This window comes from Rana temporaria, chromosome 2 (assembly GCF_905171775.1).
Source record: "Rana temporaria chromosome 2, aRanTem1.1, whole genome shotgun sequence".
NCBI lineage: Eukaryota > Metazoa > Chordata > Amphibia > Anura > Ranidae > Rana > Rana temporaria.
Genome location: NC_053490.1, coordinates 95,297,383 through 95,318,546, shown reverse-complemented (window position 1 = coordinate 95,318,546; position 21,164 = coordinate 95,297,383). Strand labels below are relative to the sequence as shown.

General features: G+C 44.7%; 1 protein-coding gene across 1 annotated transcript in view; it reads left to right on the top strand.

Annotated features, from left to right (window-relative positions):
* RNF17 (ring finger protein 17) overlaps positions 1-21,164 on the top strand; it is a 720,374-nt gene that overhangs the window by 669,525 nt on the left and 29,685 nt on the right. Inside the window, exon 34 of the mRNA XM_040339329.1 lies at positions 7,472-7,616. Coding sequence (XP_040195263.1) covers positions 7,472-7,616 — 145 coding nt within the window. The remainder of the gene's footprint in view (positions 1-7,471; positions 7,617-21,164) is intronic.

Sequence of the window (21,164 nt, the reverse complement as noted above, 5' to 3'; positions counted from 1 at the left end):
TCAGCCAAACACTAACCATAAGTGCCGGCTCACACTACCGCGACCTGGGATCTGACTTGTCGCGCGACATGAGAAATTCAATTCAAGTGAATGAGAGCTGTCTTAATGTACACTACTGAAGGTTCCTGTACTACTTCAAGGCGACTTCTATTCGACTTGTACCCATAGATTTCAGAGGTAGTTGCCTCCAAAGTTGGATCACTCTCTTAACTGAAGCAACTTTACAGGAAAAGAAAATAGTTTACTCAGGCAAACCCCTCCCTCCCACAGAGCGGATTATTCTGCGATTGGCCACAGCCAAAGTCGCCTGTCCTTGAGGCAACTTCAAGTCGCGTTTGTAAGTTGCTCCAAGTTGCGCTGTAATTCGGGTTGCCCCTGTGTGAACCGGCACTGAGTGAAATAAAAGTTTTTGTTTTGCCATTTAATTTGTCTGAAAAATGGCCAAGAACTCATACATTTTGCAAGGGTGTGTGTGTGTGTGTGTGTGTGTGTGTGTGTGTGTGTGTGTGTATATATATATATATATATATAATATACTACATAAATAGCAGGACCCTAGGTTTCCCAGCAGAACATTTCCCATAGCATCACAATGCCTCATTTAGCTTGCCTCTTTCCCATAGTGCACCCTGGTGCCATATCTTCACCAGGTAAGTGACACATATGCACCCAGCCATTTTACATGATATAAAGGAGAAAAAAAACTTGATTTATCAGACCAGGCTACCTTCTTACATTGCTCCGTGGTCCAGTTCTGATGCTCATATTCCCACTATAGGAGCTTTTAAATGTGAACACAGGTTGGCATGGGCACCTGACTGGTCTGCAGCTACTCATTCCTATTTTCAACAAACTACAATGCACTGTGTGTTCTGACCGTTTTCTGTCAGACCCAGCATTAACTTTTTCAGCAACTTAAAGTGATTGTAAAGTCTCATTTTAAAATAACAAACATTATACTTACCTGCTCTATTGCAATGGATTTGCATAGAATAGCCTGGATCCTCCTCTTCTTGGGTCCCTCTTTGCTGCTCCTGGCCCCTCCCTCCTGTTGAGTGCCCCCACAGTAAGCCGCTTGTTATCGGGCAGCTGAACTGCAGCTCTGTGTTTCCATTCAGACACGGAGCTGTCATTTGGCCCCGCCTCATCTCTCCCCTGATTGGTTAACTGACTTTGACAACCATAGGAGCCAATGGCGCTGCTGCTGTGTCTCAGCCAATCGGGAGAGAGAGTCTCGGACGGCCGAGGGATTCATGGACATCGATGGACAGGGCTTAGGTAAGTATTAGGGCGTGCTGGGGAGACTGCTGCAAACAGAAGGTTTTTTATCTTAATGAATAGAATGTATTAAGATAAAAAACCTTCTGCCTTTACAACTCCTTTAAGCTACAGTAGCTCTTCTATTAGATCAGCCTTCGCTGGACCTTGGCTGCTCATGACCCTGTCACCAGTTTTCCTTTCTTGGACTACTTTTGGTAGGTTCTGACCACTGCAGAGCTAAAGCATTCTATAAGGCCCTGTACACACGATCAGTCCAAAGCGATGAAAACGGACTGAAGTTCAGTTTCATCGGTCCAAACCGACCGTGTGTACGCCCCATCAGTCTTTTGTCCTTCAGTCCAAAGTTGTAGAACTTGCTTTAAAATCAGACCGATGGACGCCTAACCGATCGGTCAAAACCGATGGTTAGTACACAAAAGCATTGGTTCCAAACCCACGCATGCTCAGAATCAAGTCGACGCGTGCTTGGAAGCATTGAACTTCATTTTTCTCTGCACGTCATTGTGTTTTACGTCACCGCGTTGGACTCGATCGGTTTTTGAACTGATGGTGTGTACGCACATCAGACCATCAGTCTGTGAACCGATGAAACTAAACTTCAGTCTGTTTTCATCAGTTTGGACTGATCGTGTGTACAAGGCCTAAGAGGTGCACTCTTTAGGGCGTGGTCAGGCAGCGGATGTAGCCGGACATGACTGAAGTGAGCTCCGCCGATACTCTGATCATTTATCCTGAGAAACGGCACTCTGATACCCCTGACAGGCCTGGGTGGGTGTAGGAAGATTCCGGGAACACATATTTACCTTCTCCGGCTCGATTCTCCCATGATGTCCTCCGCCAAGCGCCAACTTGTGAACAAGCCGGCAGACCTTATGTCCCAAAATGGCGCCTGTGCAGGCCGCACGGCCAAGGAGAAGCACAGGGATGCTGCTGAAAAACTGTTTTCCAAGCCGCTGCCAAAGGACCCGGCGGCGTCCTTCATCACACCGGAGGATTCGTCAGGAGGAGTGTCTGAGGCTGATGATACGGTGCCCCTGGAAGACACTGTCAACTCCGGCCTAGTCTGGGACGCAGTGAGTTCTCCTACCCCGGGGTCTGATAGGCCTCAAGCCCCAGTGAGCCCTAGTATGGAGGGAGAGCCTACTCTGAGGGACATTGTTGCGGTGGTGACCTCCTGCAATGTGTCTATTGCAGTCGTTACCACCGAAATAAAGGGGATGAAATCTGAAATTTCATTTCTGAGACAAGACGCCCAAAAGATGAGGGGAAGGACTTCCGCACTGGAGGAAAGGGTAAGCACCATTGAAGATGATATGGGCCCCATGCAGAGGGACCTCACGTATAACAATCACTTAATTGATCAGCATTCTATCTGCCTGGAAGATTTGGAAAACAGGATGAGAAGAAATAATGTGAGAGCAATAGGTCTGCCGGAGAAGATGGAGGGGGAAAACCCTGTGGAGTTTATAGAGAAGTGGCTGATTGCTGCCTTTGGGAAAGAGATGTTTTCTGTGGAACGCGCATATAGGGTGCCTGCTAGACCTCCGCCACCGTGAGCTCCTTTACGTCCATTTTTGTTTAAGCTCCTCCACTATAAGGATAGAGATGCTATCCTGTATAATGCTAGAATTAAGCCAGCTGCTCTGAAGATTGACAACGCCAAAGTGTCTATGTTCCCAGATTTTTCTGCAGAGTTACAGAAACGGAGAGGCAAGTTTATGGATGTCAAGCACCGTCTGAAGGATTTTGAATTGAAATATGCCATGCTGTATCCTGCCCGTTTACGAGTGGAGGTGTTTGGCTCAGTGCAATTCTTTGATTCTCCGTCTTCTGCTGCGCAGTGGTTGGATCAAGAGGAACAATCGATCCGGGAGGCCCACAACAGGTGCCCGGCTCCTTCGTGACTTACACCGTAGTGCCCCTGTTTATCATGTCCGCACTTTCCGCGTTACCTGAGCTAAGGCGGATTAGGTTTGCTTTTGTTGCACCGGCCTTTGTATTTTTTTTGCTGTTGAAAAGTTTCTAAGACACTGTTGTGCGCTTCCACTGTTGCCCCCCAGGAGGGTCTGGTACAGGCCTTGCGGAACCCCTTGGCAAGTTTATCTGGCCCTATTGGCCAGTTTATGTATATGCACTGGTTGAAAGAAGATTCCACCGTGATCCTGAGTTCTGTTTTTTCCCAAAATGGCTTTCAGGACAGCACCTGAGAGATCATGGCTCCTCCCTCCACAGGAAACCCCTCCTCCATCCAAACTTCAAAAGGAGGCCTTTCCATCACAATCCTCAGTTTTTTGTGTTTCCTCCAGCTGGAGGAACACCTCCGGTGAGGGGCCATGATCTTTCAGGTATTGCGTGGGAGACATGGGTTCTCACCTACCTAATTTTCTATGGAGCCGACCCTCCCACTTGCCTCGCTGTGTCCTGGTCCCGTGGGCTCCTTCTCCCCCTTCCGTGCTCGGGGAGAGCCTGTACGCCCGGGGGGGCAGCCGTTTTTTTTTCTTTTGGCGGAGCCCGGTAAACATTACAGGCTCCGGCGTCCGAGGAGGGCCTCGGACGCGCCTGCAATGCAGGAAGTGGCTGCGCTTCCAGGTCGGCGTGTGACGTCATTTCCGACGCATGCGCAGGGGGGAGAAGGCAGGGTCACCTGGTGTCTTCAGATGGGTATTTCCGGATCAGCGAAGCAGCGTTTTTGAATCCGGAACCGTATCCCATCTATCGCACGCGACCGCTACGCACTCTGCAATGGAGGAGGATGCGGAAAAGGGGGCAAGCCAAGGCACCAGCAAGGCCAAGGTAAGGCAAGGTCCTTCTTATACCCGGTGCCTGTATCTCCAATGGGGGGGGGGTTACCTCACCCATCTCCCCCTCTCCCCTACCCCCCACCTCCCTGGGCTGGTCACTCACTGTAGATGTTTGCTGCCTAGCAATAGGGGCCTGTATGGTGGTGGTGTTTTGCTTGCAGGGCACAGGGAGCATTTTTTTCTTAAGTGCACCTGGGTGTCAGTGTTTTTTTTCCCCCATAATATAGGTATTCTTAGTGTGCATCCCTGTATTTTGTCTACTGTACAGGGGAAAGGCTCTGCTCCAACAGTGAAAAGGAGATGTCCTGTCTGTAAAGAGAAGCTGAGCGAGACTTGGAAAAAATCCCTTTATGCGGATTGCACAAGCAATGTCCTAAAGGAAACTCCGTTCTTGTGTGGGGAGTTAATGTCCACCCTTAAGGAGGAACTTCGTACCACCTTTCAGGTCTAACTTAGGAGATCAGCCGGTAGAGGAACCTGGAGTTTCACTTTTCTCTTCAGTAAGCGCCCCAGTCTCTCAAGAAACTTCACAGGAAGTCTCAGGGGACTCGGACTCCGAACATAATGAAGCTGAGTCAGCTTCGAAATATAAATTGTCTCTGGAGGAGGTTGCAGGGCTTTTGAAAGTTATCCATGCGACTCTGGGGATAGAGGAAGAGAAAAAAGAACTTTCTCTACATGACCGTATGTATGCGGGGTTAGGGCAGTGTTTCTCAATTCCAGTCCTCAGGCCCCCCCAACAGGTCAGGTTTTCAGGATTTCCCTCAGATGAAAAGGCTGTGGTGATTACTAAGGCAGTGAAACTGATCAAATCACCTGTGCAAAATAATGGAAATCCTGAAAACCTGACCTGTTGGGGGGGCCTGAGGACTGGAATTGAGAAACACTGGGTTAGGGGATACCAAAGGCCGGGTATTTCCAGTGCACTCTTTAATCACGGAGATGATTAAAAAGGAATGGTTGGATCCTGAGAAGAAGCCATTTTTTTCCGGGGCGCATAAGAGGAGGTTCCTTTTTGAGGAAGACCCACAGGCCATCTGGAATAAGGTCCCTAAATTGGACACAGCTTTCTCACAGGTTTAAAAATCTACCGATCTGGCTTTTGAAGATATGGGCATGTTAAAGGAGTCCATGGACTTCAGTATTAACTGGAACAAGTCGGTGCTTATGCCATTGGATCCCTTGATAAATCCCTTACCTGATTGTGCCAAGGATATATTGGTCGTGAATGAATTTAGATACTTGGGCATTCAGGTGACTTTGGATTCGACCCAATATCTCTCTCTGAACCTTGCTCCCTTGCTCCGTAAGTTCAGAGTGAAGTGTTTGGCTTGGACGAAACTTCCCCTTTCAGTGACAGGGAGGGCTAATCTAATTAAGATGGTGTGGGCCCCACAGCTCCTATACATCTTCCATAACACCCCAATTTGGATACCAAATAAATGGTTTAGTCAGATTGATGCACAGTTTCGGGACTTGATATGGGGCTACAAAGTGGCGCGGATACGTCTTTCCACACTACAATTAGCTAAAGATCAAGGGGGTATGGCAGTTCCACATGCCCGTTACTATTTTGTGGCCTCCCAAATCCAACATCTTGGTAACTGGGGGGAGACAGACGAGGGTGATCCAATTAGGGCGTTGTTGGTCCCATGTGGTTCTGAGCTTCCAGTCATATCCCATTAGGAGGCAGGATTTGCGCATTTGTCGCAGGCCCTCCCTACCATAGCCCTATTAAACACCTTGTGGAAATACATTCGGTCTATCCTGAAGGTTAGGGGGATCTGTTCATTTACACCCATTTGGAGAAATTCTTACTACAAGGAACTTTTCAAACTCAGAGACTTCCGCTCTTGGGAGGTGGCGAGGGTTCACTACATATCCCAATTGTTTACAGGGCCGGTCTTTAAATCGTTTGCGGACCTCGGGGATGAGTTTCCTCTTGACAGAAGACAATTCTACAGATAATTGCAGCTGAGACACTCTATACAGAGTGAGAGTAGACTGTCCCCAATAACAGTGATCGTACATCCCTTACTTAATGATGTATTGATGGCAGAGGAGAAAAAGGGCATGATTTCAAGAATATACGCTAGACTGCTTAACTCCACACATGATGTGTCCACCCTGGTATGTAGGAAGGGCTGTGAAAAGGATCTGGGTCCTATTGATGGTGAAACTTGGGAGTTGTGTCTAACCTCCGCTCCCCTGGTGTGGGTTTCAGCGGCACACAGGCTTTCACATTTATTCTTATTACACAGAGTATATAGAACACCATCCCGATTACATAATTAGGGATTCCCTGTTATGTCCAAAATGCAATTCACATGACGGGGACTTGCTACATATGGTATGGAAATGTCCAAAGCTTTTTAGATACTGGCAATACATTATCTCCACTATATCCCAGGCTTATAATTTTCCTGTGCCGCGTGACCCCGTCGTGTGCTTACTTGGTGCCCTGGAGGTGCCCTCACTTTCGCCTAATGGCCATACCGCTGTTTTGCGTTTGCTTAAAAAAAGGGGTGCACTTTTAGAGATGCTCTGACCCAGTTGTCTAACTATTACAATTTGGCCCATGTTAGTCGCTTAAATCCAGTAATTTACCAATTTTTTTCTGCTTTCAGCACATCAAATTCAGAAACATTGTTTACTCGCTGCCTAATATATCCCACCCACTTTTCAATTCCATCGTAACAAGATAATCAATATTATTCACTTTACCTGTCAATGGTCATAATAATGGCTATTTGCTATATGTAATTTTAAAAACTTCCAAATTAAAAAATTCAAAATATAGACCCAAAACATTTTTGCTTGATTACAATGGTATGGCATATGTGATGTGAGTTTCATAACTCATGTGTTTTTTATTTACGACACCAGTAAGTGTTACCTTGTAACAAGTTAACTGGTAAGCTTATCTCAGTCATACTAGCCCACATGTGTCAAACACCAGGCCTGCAGGCCAAAACGGCTTGGCAGTTGGCAGCGGAAAGGACAGAACTCCTCCTACAGATCATGTGCTTCTCTGTGCAGCAGCACCCCCTCCTCTGCCTTCAGCAGACTCCCGCAGTTAACTCCAGCCCTCATATGGTCATCCTCCAGACCCTACACTTTCTGCCTCCCAGCTCTGCCTCCAGCTTCTTCTCAGCAGCAGCACAAGGCAATATGGATGCAGTGTGATGTAAATAGAGGGTGGGGGACTCTTGATGGTGGGGTGCTCTGAACAACTAGTCTTACAGATAAAACTAGTCCTTTGAGGGCAACTATAATGCTGATGTGGCCTGTGATGAAATGGAGTTTGACATCTCTGTACTACCCCATGGTATGTTGGTTATAATACCATTTGTGTGTGTAATGCATTGTTTATGGTCTCTCTTGCATAGATGTTTGTTTGCATCAAGAACAGAGGAGAGATGTCACACATCGGCAATGAAAATCAAAAGAGTGACTGTGACACAGTTGAATCCAAACTGAAAGAAATCAACAACAAAGCAACTAATTTACCATGCTTGACAGATTTTAAAACAGGTACTGTGGGACATATAGAAAAAGTCAGTTGTTTTATAACTATGGTAGTGCTTGGCGCTTGGATTCTTAATCCAATAAACAGATCTTCAGGAGATCTCTAATTTCCTGGCATTAGTAATCTTAAATTCATATACAGCAACTCCAAGGAAATACAGTGGGAATAGGAAAGAATCGACTGCTTTTAAAATAATCACATTTCTCTTTCGTTCATTGACGGACAAAGCTCCGGTTGTTTGGGTGGAGTTTTTTGCTTGTTGTTCCCACCCCTCATTTTTCTTACACTGCTTGGGGACGCCCTTAAGGTCAAGATTTAAAGTGTGGTGTCCATCAATGAGCAAAAGAGAAAATAGGATTTTTGTACTCGCCATAAGATCCTTTTCTCTGAAGTTCATTGCAACCACCCTTCTTTTCTGTTTGTACTGCTTTTTGACGAACTGAGCTGCTGGATGCAGTGTGAGGGGTTATAGCCCGTAGGACCACCCCCTGGGCGGTACTTTGCAGTTTTGCTGTTTTTACATGTTCTGCCTCTTCCTCTCCTGAAGGTGGCAATATAACCCTAAGGTCAAGTGCTGTGTCAATGAACTTCAGAAAAAAGGATTTTACGGTGAATACAAAAATCCAATTTTTGCTGCTTTGCAGCCTGAAATGAAGACAATTTTTGTGTAACTTATAACATCCAAGTGTAAGATATAACACCAACCTATACGGAAAACAAAATTGTTGAGTTGGAAAAGGGATCACCCCCTTGTGTCAGTATTTTGTTGAAATATCTTTTGCTTTAACTACAGCCTGTAGTCTGTTGGGAAATGTCTTTCCTAACTTTGTGCATCTAGATTTTTGCAATATTTGCCCACTCTTCTTTGCAGAACTGCTCGAGTTCAGTACATTTTAATGGTGACCGTTTGTAAAAATTACCATAGCTGATCACAGTTGAAATTCAGTTGAAATTCTAATTGCTTTGTGTGGTGCTGAGAAGGTGTTTAGCTACACTTGATTAAGTTTACATGTTTTTTTGGGGGGATCCTTTTTCCAAGTCAGTGATTTTTATGAAAAGTTGGTGTTATATCTTTCACTTGGAATTTATAAGTAAATACAGAAGAAGATTTTCACCGCTCCAGGTGAGCCCTATAGACAATCAGGGACGGTCGGATTACCAAGGTGCTGGCAATGCACGTAGCAGTAGCAATAGGAGGAAGGAGATGGACAGCCGCACTCCGAAATAACTTTTCAAAAAAGTTGTCTTTAATTTTCAAGCAGGAACATGCATAATCACCACAACCATAAACCAGGACAACCGACTAGTTTCGCACTCTTGCTAGTGCTTAATCATGGCTGCCATATACTCCTTCCTCCTATTGCTACTGAGTAAATACAGCTGGATAAAACAAAAACGGTGTTGATCTTCATTTTGGGCTGCAAAGTAACAAAATGTGATTATTTTAAAGGAATTATTATTTTCTATACCCACTGTATATATGTCATTTATGTCTCATCTTTTAATTCTAACAGATGATAGGTTACAGAAATAGAAGCCCCAGTTCTAGTTATTTTCTAAGCAGGTGCCCTGACATACAGACAGTTGACCCTCAAGCTTGAGTTTTATGGTCACCCCCTTGGCAGCACACCTTAAAACTCGGTTCACACTGGGGCGGCACGACTTCGGGGGCGACTCAGCAAGGCGTCCTGAAGACGACTTCAGAGGCGACTTGCAAAATGACCTCTGTATAGAAGTCAATGCAAATCGCCCAAAGTCGCCCCCAAAGTCGTACAAGAACCTTTTTCTAAGTCGGAGCGACTTGCGTCGCTCCTATTAGAACGGTTCTATTGAATAGAATGGGACGCGACTTGTCAGGCGCTGAGTCGCCTGACGAGTCGCCCCAGTGTGAACCGGCTCTTAGGTCTTGGTCTTGTATTATTAAAAGCAACAACAAAATACAATGTCTTATTGTTAATTTTATTTCTCTGTACTAGGCAAGTCTGTTGCACTGACTATATTATGTTCATAGCGTTAAGCTGGCTACACACTATACAATTTTCTTTAGATTAGTTTTTCCTTTAGGTTTACCAAAGCCATATAATATGAGGTCAAACCCAATTCCTTTCAATTTGTATGCAATCAGTTAGGCCCTTGCACTACATAGTTGAGTGTAAATTTGAAGGAATTAAAAAACAAACATTGTATAATTTTGTATCCACCTTTAGTGCAATTCAAGATAACTTAATATGAAGGTTAGATATTAATCTTCCAATACAGTGGGAGGGGGCATCTAGTTTGTAGCCATTTAAATTATGTCTAAAGGCTGCAGTATGACAATCTGAATAAGACCAAAATCCAGTTAATATATATTGCACACTAAAATAATATTTTATCTTTCACGAGTGACCCAAATCCTGTTTCATTAGTGCCTCACATTTTTCCCAGCAACTGTAGCTTACAGTAGGTGGGTTTCAGCAAGAGGCATGAATGCCAATCCGGAAATAAGTGGGTAGGACTAGGTGTGGTCAGTTGCTGATTCACAAGCCTACAGGCTGTGGTCATGGTACAGATGTCATGTCAAGTAAAGAAAGTCATAAACTTGGGCAGCATACACATGTATAAAATATGCGGCTGTGGACATTGTACAGATGTCAGAGGCTGTGGACATTGTACAGATGTCAGAGGCTGTGGACATTGTACAGATGTCAGAGGCTGTGGACATTGTACAGATGTCAGAGGCTGTGGAGGGGTCTTACTGGGCCACCACCTGCCTTACATTTAAAAATGCCACCGCTCGGCCCCATTACGTCACTGCGCATGTACCCGCCTGTCCGAAAATTACCGAACGTGTACAGGCTTGCCTGAGCGGTGGTACATACACATTTGACATGCCTGCCCGGGCTCGCAGCCATATTTTTTACAAGCGTCATGGCCCCAGGGCAAGTATCCCGGGAGTAAGGCACCCAGTAAGAGTCTTGGGCTATGGTCCCCAGATTCAGGGCTATAGCTCCAGAAGCTACTAGTGAAAATGTGAATATATAGGTTACCAGTGTGTGACCCCTATGACAGGGAAACAGTCGGGTGGCCCCTAACCAGCGTCACCTTCTGGCAACAGAAATGTTAACTTAAATTAACAATAACTCCTTAAATTCTAATTCACTAAAAGGGGTGTGGTCTGTGAAAATACTAAATGGCGATTGGTAGAAGTGTACAAATAGACCTCTTAACTTTCAAGCAGTCAATCACATAATGCATGAGTTGGTGAAAACAACAATTACTATACACCATTAGTATGCAGTGTAAAAGTGACAAATAAACATTCAAAACGATTAGTGCCAGCCCTTAGTCCAATGGTGGACAAACATCCATAGTACAGTAAGTTTAATTTAAATATCCTCTGTGTCAGTCCACTGGAAGCATATACAGTAGGTGACCGCAATATTGTGTCAATCTCGCTCCCTTTCTCGGCGAGATTGACCACCTACGAGCCCCATCGCGGGAGCCAGCGCCGAGCTGGCTTGCCGCGATGGAGACAAAGCCGTCATAGAAGCGACGGGGATCCGACTTGGATTCCTGCCAATTCTAGCTGCAGCGTTTGGTATGAATCCTGAGAGGGAACTTCACGCCAAATTAAAAAAAAACGGCATTGGGTTCCCCCCCCAAGGGCATACCAGGCCCTTAGGTCTGGTATAGGTTGTAAGGACACCCCCCCACCCCCTACGCCGAAAAACCGGCGTGGGGGTCCCCCCACAATCCATACCAGTCCAGTATCCAAAGCACGCTGCCCGGCTGGTCAGGAAAGGAGTGGGGACGAGTGAGCGCCCCCCTCTCCTGAGCCGTACCAGGCCACATGCCCTCAACATGGGGGGTTGGGTGCTCTGGGGCAGGGGGGTGCCCTGCGGCCCCCCCCACCCCAGAGCACCCTGTCCACATGTTAAGGACAGGGCCTCTTCCCGACAACCATGGCCGTTGGTTGCTGGGGTCTGCAGGCGGGGGGCTTATCGGAATCTGGGAGCCCCCTTTAATAAGGGGGCCCCCCACCCTAGGTGAATGAATATGGGGTACATCGTACCCCTACCCATTCACCTGGAAGAAAAAATGTCAATAAAATAAACACACAACACAGGGTTTTTAAAGTAATTTATTAGACAGCTCCGGGGGCCCCCCTCTCTTCTTTAGCTCTTTTTCAAGGTGGGGTTCTTCTTCGGCGAGGGGGGGTGTCGGTCTTCACCGCCGTCTGGTTCTCTTCCGCTCTCCGGGGGTCTTCTCCGCTCTCCGAAGGTATTCTCCGCTCTCCACTTGTGTAGCCAGAAACTTGGAAGAATGGCTGAAACAAATACAAACTCATCTGTTGGCAGGTACTTCTAGGGAGGAGATTTTTAAATCTTTTCCTCTCCTTTTTAGTGCCGTTGGGTTTTTAGCTGATACTTCCGCAGAGTCGGTAAGAATGACAGCCAGGACTTCAGCTTTAGTGAACTCAGCCAGAAGAAGCCTTTGGCTTAAAACCTGGTCAGGTGATGCAGCCTCTAAATTGCGCCAATGTGGGCTTCCCCTAACAGGGGATCATCTTTTTGTCCCAGGTCTGCAGGAAGCACTGGAACGTACGACCGGTAGAAAAAAAGCCTTTCGAGAAAACAAGAAAAAGCAGACAGGCAGACATATTTTTCGTGGCCAAAACAGGCAGCACAAACCTAGAGAAAAGGACAATAGGCCCAAGAAAAATTGGACCGGGCAGAGGTAGAGGGGGTGTTTTGTTTAACACACCTCAACAGCCCACCAAGCCACAGTGACCAGCATCTTCCAGTGGGAGGAAGATTGAGGGCCTTTCTCCCACAGTGGGCAGCAGTCACCTCAAGTCCCATCATCCTGGATCTAGTAGCAAATGGGTACAGGCTGGAATTCTCCTGCCAACCACCAGAGCGACTATTGATCACCTCCCCTCCCAAAGATCGGGAAAAAGCGAGGGCTCTGGGTCTCCAAATAGGAGACTTGTTGGACCAGAAAGTCCTGATTCCTGTTCCCTGCTCAGATCAGAGCAAAGGGTTTTATTCCCATATTTTTGTTATCAGAAAGCCGTCAGGAAAGTATCGGCTTATTCTGAACCTTCGGTCTCTAAACCGATCGATCAGGTACAAGCGCTTCCGTATGGAGACAGTGTTCACAATCAAAAGCCTGCTTTACCCAAACTGCTTTATGGCCACTTTGGACTTACAGGATGCTTATCTGCATGTCCCGATCCATCCAGCATTCCAAAGATTCTTGAGAATAGCAGTCAAAATGGGAACAGAAATTCGGCACTTTCAGTTTCAAGCCCTCCCCTTCGGTCTGTCCTCGGCCCCACGCATTTTCACAGAAGTGTTGGGGGAGGCGCTGGCTCCGCTAAGGTTAAAGGCAATAACGATCATCCCTTACCTGGACGACCTCCTAATAGTGGCAGAGTCTTACTAAAAATTGCTAACAGATCTCCAGACTGTACAGGACTTCCTTCAATCCCTAGGCTGGTTGATAAACAGAGAGAAGTCTTCCCTAAATCCAGCACAGAAGGTGAAGTATCTGGGCTATGATTTTTGCTCAGTAGACCAAAACATTTTTCTCCCAGAGGAGAAGGTCTTAAAGATGGTGCAAGCAGTTTCAGCCTTACAGACCAATCAGTTGGTCTCGCTCAGGGAAGTTTCAAGGACAGTAGGTCTGATGACCTTGTGTTTCCCTGCAGTACCATGGGCAAGATTCTATCAAAGACCATTGCAGATGTTTCTTCTGAGAAACTGGGATGGAGACACGAGGTCTCTGGAGTCAAGAGTTTTGTTTCCTACCAAGGTAAAAATAAGTTTGTGGTGGTGGAGGACAAATCTTCACCTAACAAGAGGTCTGCCATGGTTCATTCCAGTATCCAAGAGGATCACGACGGACGCGAGTTTCTGGGGATGGGGTGCCCACCTCAGCGACAAAGTCGCACAGGGAAAATGGTCCTTGAGGGAAGCAAAAGCTTCATCGAACCAGAGAGAGCTTCTAGCGGTTCAGAGAGCCCTGCAGGCTTTTCATTCGGAAATCAGGGGTTACAATCTCCAGATCCTATCCGACAACATCGCGACGGTTGCGTACCTCAACAAACAAGGAGGCACGAGGAGTCGGATTCTTCAATTGATTGCCCAGGAAATTTTGTTATGGGCAGAAGAGAATCTAGCCTCAATTACAGCAGTGCACCTGAAGGGGATGGTCAGTCGCCAAAAGGTGGAGCAAGACAATTGGTCGCTTCATCCAGAGGTATTTTCGGAGATCACCAAAAAATGGGGTTATGCCGAAGCGGATCTGTTCGCAGATCAGGACAACCGCAAGACAGAGGAGTTCTTTACTCTAAACCCAGCAGATCAATCACTGGGGATCGATGCTCTGGCGAATCCGAGGCCATTCGACCTCTGCTACGCCTTCCCACCGATCAGACTTATTCCGGAAGTGCTCCGGAAGTTTCTCCTAGAAGAAACAGACCTTATTCTGATTGCCCCCTTTTGGCCCAAGAGGCCATGGTTTTCCCTACTACAGACTCTGGTCTCAAAGCCTCCACTGAGGCTTCAGAAGAGAAAGGACTTGCTGTCGCAGGGTCCAGTCTCACACCCACAGGTGGTTTCCTTAAAGTGGTTGTAAACCCACTTTTTTTACTTTTACCTACAGGTAAGCCTATAACAAGGCTTACCTGTAGGTAAGGAGAATATCTCCTAAACCTGCACGGTTTAGGATATATTCCCCTCGCAATGCGGCGCATGCGCTGGGGGGATCTACGGCGAAAGGACCGGCAGCCGCCGGACCTTGCCGAGTTTTAAATCTCCCGCACGCGCGGGAGTGACATCATCGCCGCTCCAGCCAATCACAGCGCTGGAGCGGCGATACCCGGAAGACACGCCGAGGCAAGATGAAATCTCGCTCGGCGTGGACCAGGTAAGTGCTACACACCTCGTTCCGAGGTGAGTATTTCATAATGAGCTAATATGCGGTGCATATTGGCTCATTATGACTTTTGCCTTACAGGAGAAAAAATAAATAAACAATTTGATGCGGGTTTACAACCGCTTTAAACTTGACGGCTTGGTATCTGAAGAAAAGATACTGAGAGCTTAAGGGTTTTCTGACAAAGTAATCAAGACTCTAGTGAATTGCAGAAAACCAGTCACCAGAGCCATATATTCCAAAGTTTGGAAAAAGTTTAATTCATGGTTGTCTGAAAACCAAAGATCAACGCATGATGTTCCTTCTATTTTGGAATTTTTTCAAGAGAGTGTCGACAAGGGTCTTTCAGTTAGTTGCCGCCTGTACCTTCAAGGTACTATCTGTGTTTTCCTCCAGTTTTCTCTTTTGGAAAATCCCACGGTAGCTAGATTCTTTAAATTAATTTCTAGGGCCAGGCCAGTAGTGGTGAGAAGTTGTCCAACATGGGACCTGTCCCTGGTACTTCAAACTCTGGTAGAGTTTGCTTTTAAGCCCCTAGAGGATATTTCTATTAAATTACTTGCTTTAAAAAAAAAAAAATTGGTAGCAATTACCTCAGCTCGTAGAGTAAGCGAGTTACAGGCCTTATCAGCTCCCTCAGCCATTCCTCACGATTTTTGAGGATCGAGTTGTTTTAAAAACGGATCAAGGTTTTTTGCCTAAGGTGGCCAGTACATTCCACAGATCGCAGGACATTGTACTGCCATCCTTTTGTAGTTCGCCAAAGGGCGATCAAGAAAAGAAGTTTAGTTTTTTAGATGTGAGAAGAATCCTTCTCGTCTATCTGGAGGTCACCAAGACCTTTAGGAAAACAGACACTTTATTTGTCCTTTTTTCAGGTTACGCACAAGGAAAAGAGTGCATCTAAAGCCACATTGGCTAGATGGATAAAGCAAGCCATTTCGGAAGCTTACAAAATTAGAGAAGTCTCTACAACTTTTGTCACTGCACATTCAACAAGAGCCTTGTCTGCGTCTTGGGCTGGTGCCTCACCGGAACAAATTTGCAAGGCTGCCACATGGTCCAGTTATACGACCTTCATTAAACATTATTGCCTGGATCTGCTATCTGCTCAAGAACCGGCGTTTGGTTGAAAGGTCCTTCAGGCAGTTGTCCCACCCTAGACTGGTAAGTTGTGGCTCATCGTCTCATGGGCTGTCCTGGAAGACGCTTGGGAGAAAAGCTGAGTTAGACTTACCGGTAACTCCTTTTCTGAGAGTCTTCCAGGACAGCCGGATTCCCACCCGGTTTTGTATGGAAGTTATGTGTATTATGCATTTTGTTTTTCAGGGAAGTCCTACGGTTCTCGAGAAGACTGACATGGGGCCTGGAGGACCGCCCTTTTATCTGGTGGGGGTAACATGTTTCCTGTCCTGGTAGGAGGAGCTCTAGGTCTTATGGGCTGTCCTGGAAGACTCTCAGAAAAGGAGTTACCGGTAAGTCTAACTCAGCTTTTTTGTATTTACGCTGTCAAGGCGAGTGTTGGTTGGGGTAATGTACCCGTTCAATGCATATTTGTGTTTTGGACGGTGGATTATTCCCATCCTATTCGCTTCCTGCATCAATCCCTGGCAGGTGAGGTGCAAATGGGATTGACATTATACCGTTTGCCCCTTGGGTTGAACGGGATGGCGTTTTGATGTTTTTTTCCATTGGTCCCCGGGACATGAATCTTATTGGTTCTTCGTTCTGGGGTATTGCGTCATATGATCTTACACACCAATCTTGTCTTGGCTGTGGTGGTCCAGAAGGAGGCTTGGCTTCCTTAAGTTTGCGGTGTGCAGGAGCCGCTGTATGGGTGGTGGCCCAAAGCGCAGCTTGGTTTCCTCGCGCGGACTGGGAGTGAGGCTTGGTATGACGCCGTTGTGTATTTAGGGGGGGTGACACTGTGTGCCGCCCGTGCCCCTGGAAGACGTGAATTTTCACGAAACTAGTAGGGCGGAACCACGGGCGCACTGACATCACCCTCCTGGACTGCTCGGATTCCCTAGACGGACAGGTCTGTCTGCTTGTGTCCGGCCGGCACAGCAGACTTAAGGCTTTCTTGTCACTGCAAAATTGTCAGTGTATAGTTTGTACATTTTTTATATATATTAAAGTCTTAAAGGTTTTACACTATCGATGCATCCTTTTGTCTTTTCGCATACCCTATGGAATTCGGTATTCACCGTTATGAAATATTGAGATGATCACTAGCAGGCTATCTGAAACAAGTAAAGCCCAGCAGTTTTTCTTATCTACATGCTACCTGGGGTCCCTCATAATTAAGGGACCACCGGGATCTGGTAAGCAGATCTGTGTGCTCTATTGGTGGAGGATTTCATTGGATGGGTTGTCACTTTTTATCTGTGATATAACTTGATCATACTGACCAACTCACATTGGTGGAGGAAGATTCTTTCCCTCTTTTTGGTCTTTGATGCGATATATATTTACTTGATTTATGGACTTTTTGGTTGAATGTAATTAATAATATTTTTATCTAATATTTATTCACCATCAGCACATGAGGATTGTTAATTTTGAAATTTATTTCAGTATATGCCTTTATTGGTTTATGTTTTTCACAAGTTTTTAGCGCAATTTTTTTCTTTCTGTTTTCTCACTGTTTGATGTTGCACAGCAAGTCACAGCTTTACATTTGCTTTACTAGCATTCTTTGTATACCCGTGGCTATACGGGTATCTTTTGTTATATTAGCGCAGTTTATTCCCCCCTTTTTTTCATGTCCGCCATAATGTCGCAGTCACAATAAAAATCACTGATCACCGCCATAACTAGTAAAAAAAATAATAATAAAAATGCCATAAAACAGTCCCCTATTTTAAAGAAGCTATAACTCTTGCGCAAACCAATTAATAAACGCCTATTGCAATTTATTTTTTATTTTATTTTTTACTAAAAATATGTAGAAGAATACATATCCGCCTAAACTGTGGGAAAATAATGTTTTTTTATATATATTTTTGGGGGATATTTATTGTAGCAAAAAGTTGAAAATATAGAATTTTTTTCAAAATTGGCGCTGTTTTTTTGTTTATAGCGCAAAAAATAAAAATCGCAGAGGTGATCAAATACCAAAAGAAAGCTCTATTTGTAGGAAAAAAAGGATGTAAATTTTGTTTGTGTGCCATGTCGCACGGCCACGCAATTGTCAGTTAAAGCGACACATTGCCGAATCACAAAAAGTTGCCTGGTCTTTGACCACCAAAATTGTATGGGGCTGAAGCGGTTAATGTTTTCCGTGCATTAAAGGAGAAGTTCACTTTTGGAACATGTTTCATGTTCCACCCATCTTTCCCTACATCCACTGTCAAAATAAAAAAAAAGTGTGGCCGTGTGCTGCTCCGTCCACACGGTCACGTCATTCATTTATTGACTCTTCCTGCAAATAAGTAACTGCCTAACCATACAGGTATGGGCAGACCGTGTAGTGAGAGTCTGCAGGATCCTGGCATTCAGTGGCGGCCCGTCCATAGGGGGCGCTCGGCTGATTGCAGGCTGGAAAGCTGATTTGCCCGTGTTTAGGGCGTGTGCAGGGCGCAAGCTGTGCGCCCGCACACACTCCCACTGTCCTTTCATTTGTTAAAATGCCCTAGTGGTGTAATGGGATTGGCCAGCGGGGACCGAAGTAGAGGTCAGTGGGAAGTGCCATTTAAATCACTTCCGGTTTCTGGAGTGCTTGTGGGAGCATCAGAGGAGCGGCGCCATTGAAGGTAAGCAGGAAGTTGGAAGCGGGATTCCCGCTCCCCTCTCCAGGGTCCCGCCGAGCAGCACTACACACAGCTTCAAGTCTGTATGCTCTGATCGAACTGACTGTGAAGGGAGGAGGGGGGGGGGGGTTCTGCTTCACCTTTTCCCCCAGCTATTCACTCGTAATATGCTGGTGGCTGACCTCTCCTGCCAGGCACATGTCTCTGTCTTCACCAGCAGATTACAGTCAGTGCTGCTCCGAGCATACAAACTTGAAGCTGTGTGCAGCTGGACTCGAGAGGAGAGCAAAAGGGAGGGGGGATGGGGGACTGCTGATCGTAGTAAATGTTTCTCCCATTCACCACTAAATCTCTCTCATCTGTCTGTCTTATCTATCTCTCATTCTTCCCCTTAGACCCAATGTCTATCTATCTGATTATCTACCTATGTATGTATCTGTCTATCTATCTATCTGTCTGTCCGTCTATCTGTATGTCTCTATCTATCTATCTGTCCGTCTATCTGTATGTTTATCTATCTATCTATATGTCTGTCCATCTATCTGTATGTTTATCTATCTATCTATCTATCTATGTATCTGCATATCTGTCTGTCTATCTATCTGTATGTTTATCTATCTATATGTCTGTCCATCTATCTATATGTCTGTCTGTCTATCTATCTATCTACCTATATGTCTGTTTATCTATCTATCTGTATATCTATCTATCTATCTATCTGTATATCTATCTATGTATCTGCATATCTGTCTGTCTATCTATCTATCTGTATATCTATCTATATATCTGTCTGTCTATCTATCTATCTACCTGTTTATCTATCTATCTGTATATCTATCTATCTATCTGTATATCTATCGATGTATCTGCATATCTGTCTGTCTATCTGTATATCTATCTATGTATCTGCATATCTGTCTGTCTATCTATCTGTATATCTATCTATCTATCTATCTATCTATCTGTCTATCTATCTATATGTCTGTCCATCTATCTGTATGCTTATCTATCTATCTATCTATCTATCTATATATGTATCTGTATATCTATCTATCTATCTATGTATGTATCTGTATATCTATCTATCTGTCCATCTATCTGTGTGTTTATCTATCTATCTGTCTGTCTGTCCATCTGTATGTTTATCTATCTATCTATGCATCTGTATATCTATCTATCTGTCCATCTATCTGTGTGTTTATCTATCTGTCTGTCCATCTGTATGTTTATCTATCTATCTATCTGTCCATCTATCTGTGTGTCTATCTGTCTGTCCGTCTATCTGTATGTTTATCTATCTATCCTATCTATCTATCTATCTGTATGTATGTTTATCTATCTATCTACCTATCTGTCTGTTTATCTATCTATCTGTATATCTATCTATCTATATATCTGTCTGTTTATCTATCTATCTGTATATCTATCTATCTATATATCTATCTGTCCATCTATCTGTGTGTTTATCTATCTATCTATCTGTATATCTATCTGTATGTTTATCTATCTATCTGTCTGTCTGTCCGTCTATCTATCTGTCTGTCTGTCCATCTATCTGTATGTTTATCTATCTATCTATCTATCTATATGTCTGTCCATCTATCTATATGTCTGTCTGTCTATCTATCTATGTATCTGTATATCTATGTATCTGCATATCTATCTATCTATCTATCTGTATGTATGTTTATCTATCTATCTACCTATCTGTCTGTTTATCTATCTATCTGTATATCTATCTATCTATCTGTATATCTATATATGTATCTGCATATCTGTCTGTCTATCTATCTATCTATCTACCTTTTTATCTATCTGTATATCTATCTATCTGTATATCTATCTATGTATCTGCATATCTGTCTGTCTGTCTATCTATCTGTATATCTATCTATCTATCTATCTGTATATCTATCTATCTGTCTGTCTGTCTATCTATATATCTATATGTATATCTATCTATCTATCTATCTATCTATCTATGTATCTGTATATCTATGTATCTATCTATCTATCTGTATGTCTATCTATCTGTCTGTCTGTCTGCCCCCCCCCCCCTCCTACCCAATGGTTATCTATTTCTCCATCTGTATATTTATCCATCTGTCTCTATTTCCACACAATGTCTGTCTGTCTTTCTATTGGTCTGTCTGTATATCTATCTGTAGGACCTATTGTGGGCGAGTGGGGGTTGGTTGGGGCTTTGTTTGCGCCCCCCCAAAATAATGGAGCACCAGCCGCCACTGCTGGCATTGCACCCGTGATCTGCTAGTCGTGGGGGGAAATGCTTTACAGGCTCCAGTGTTAAACAACGTGCATTTTTATTTTTTTTTATCTGCAAAGAGATGTGCACTTATTATATTTTTCATAAAAAGATTAACTTATTCTTTGTTTAGGCATTAGTATCCCCCCTCCTTTTACTTACCTGAGCCCTCATTCAATCCAGCTCTGTGCTCCTCTGCAGCTCTTCTATCCCCGGTCTCTCTGGCTTTGCAAAGTACAATTGCTCCCTCTAACATCACTCGGACCAGGGGAGCGGGACTCATGTCAATAGACACAGACAACAAGGCTCAGGAGTGAGCCCCCACAAGTGCCCTCATCGAAAGCTGCTTTCGATGGGGACACTTGGTGGAGGGGAGGTGCCAGGAGCGCAGACAGGGTACACCAGAAGAGGTGGTAATCATAAACCTGTTTTATTTTTTTTAAAGCGTTTACAATCACCTTTTTTTTTTTTGCTTGCCAGTATCCAGGCCTCCAATTAAAGGTTTTACGGTGAGTACAAAAATACTATTTTGGTTTTAAAACTGACTGGAGTTTTAAATGTTACAAATAGGCATGTGAACTTATACTTCAGAGTAAGAGAAATACAAGAATCTG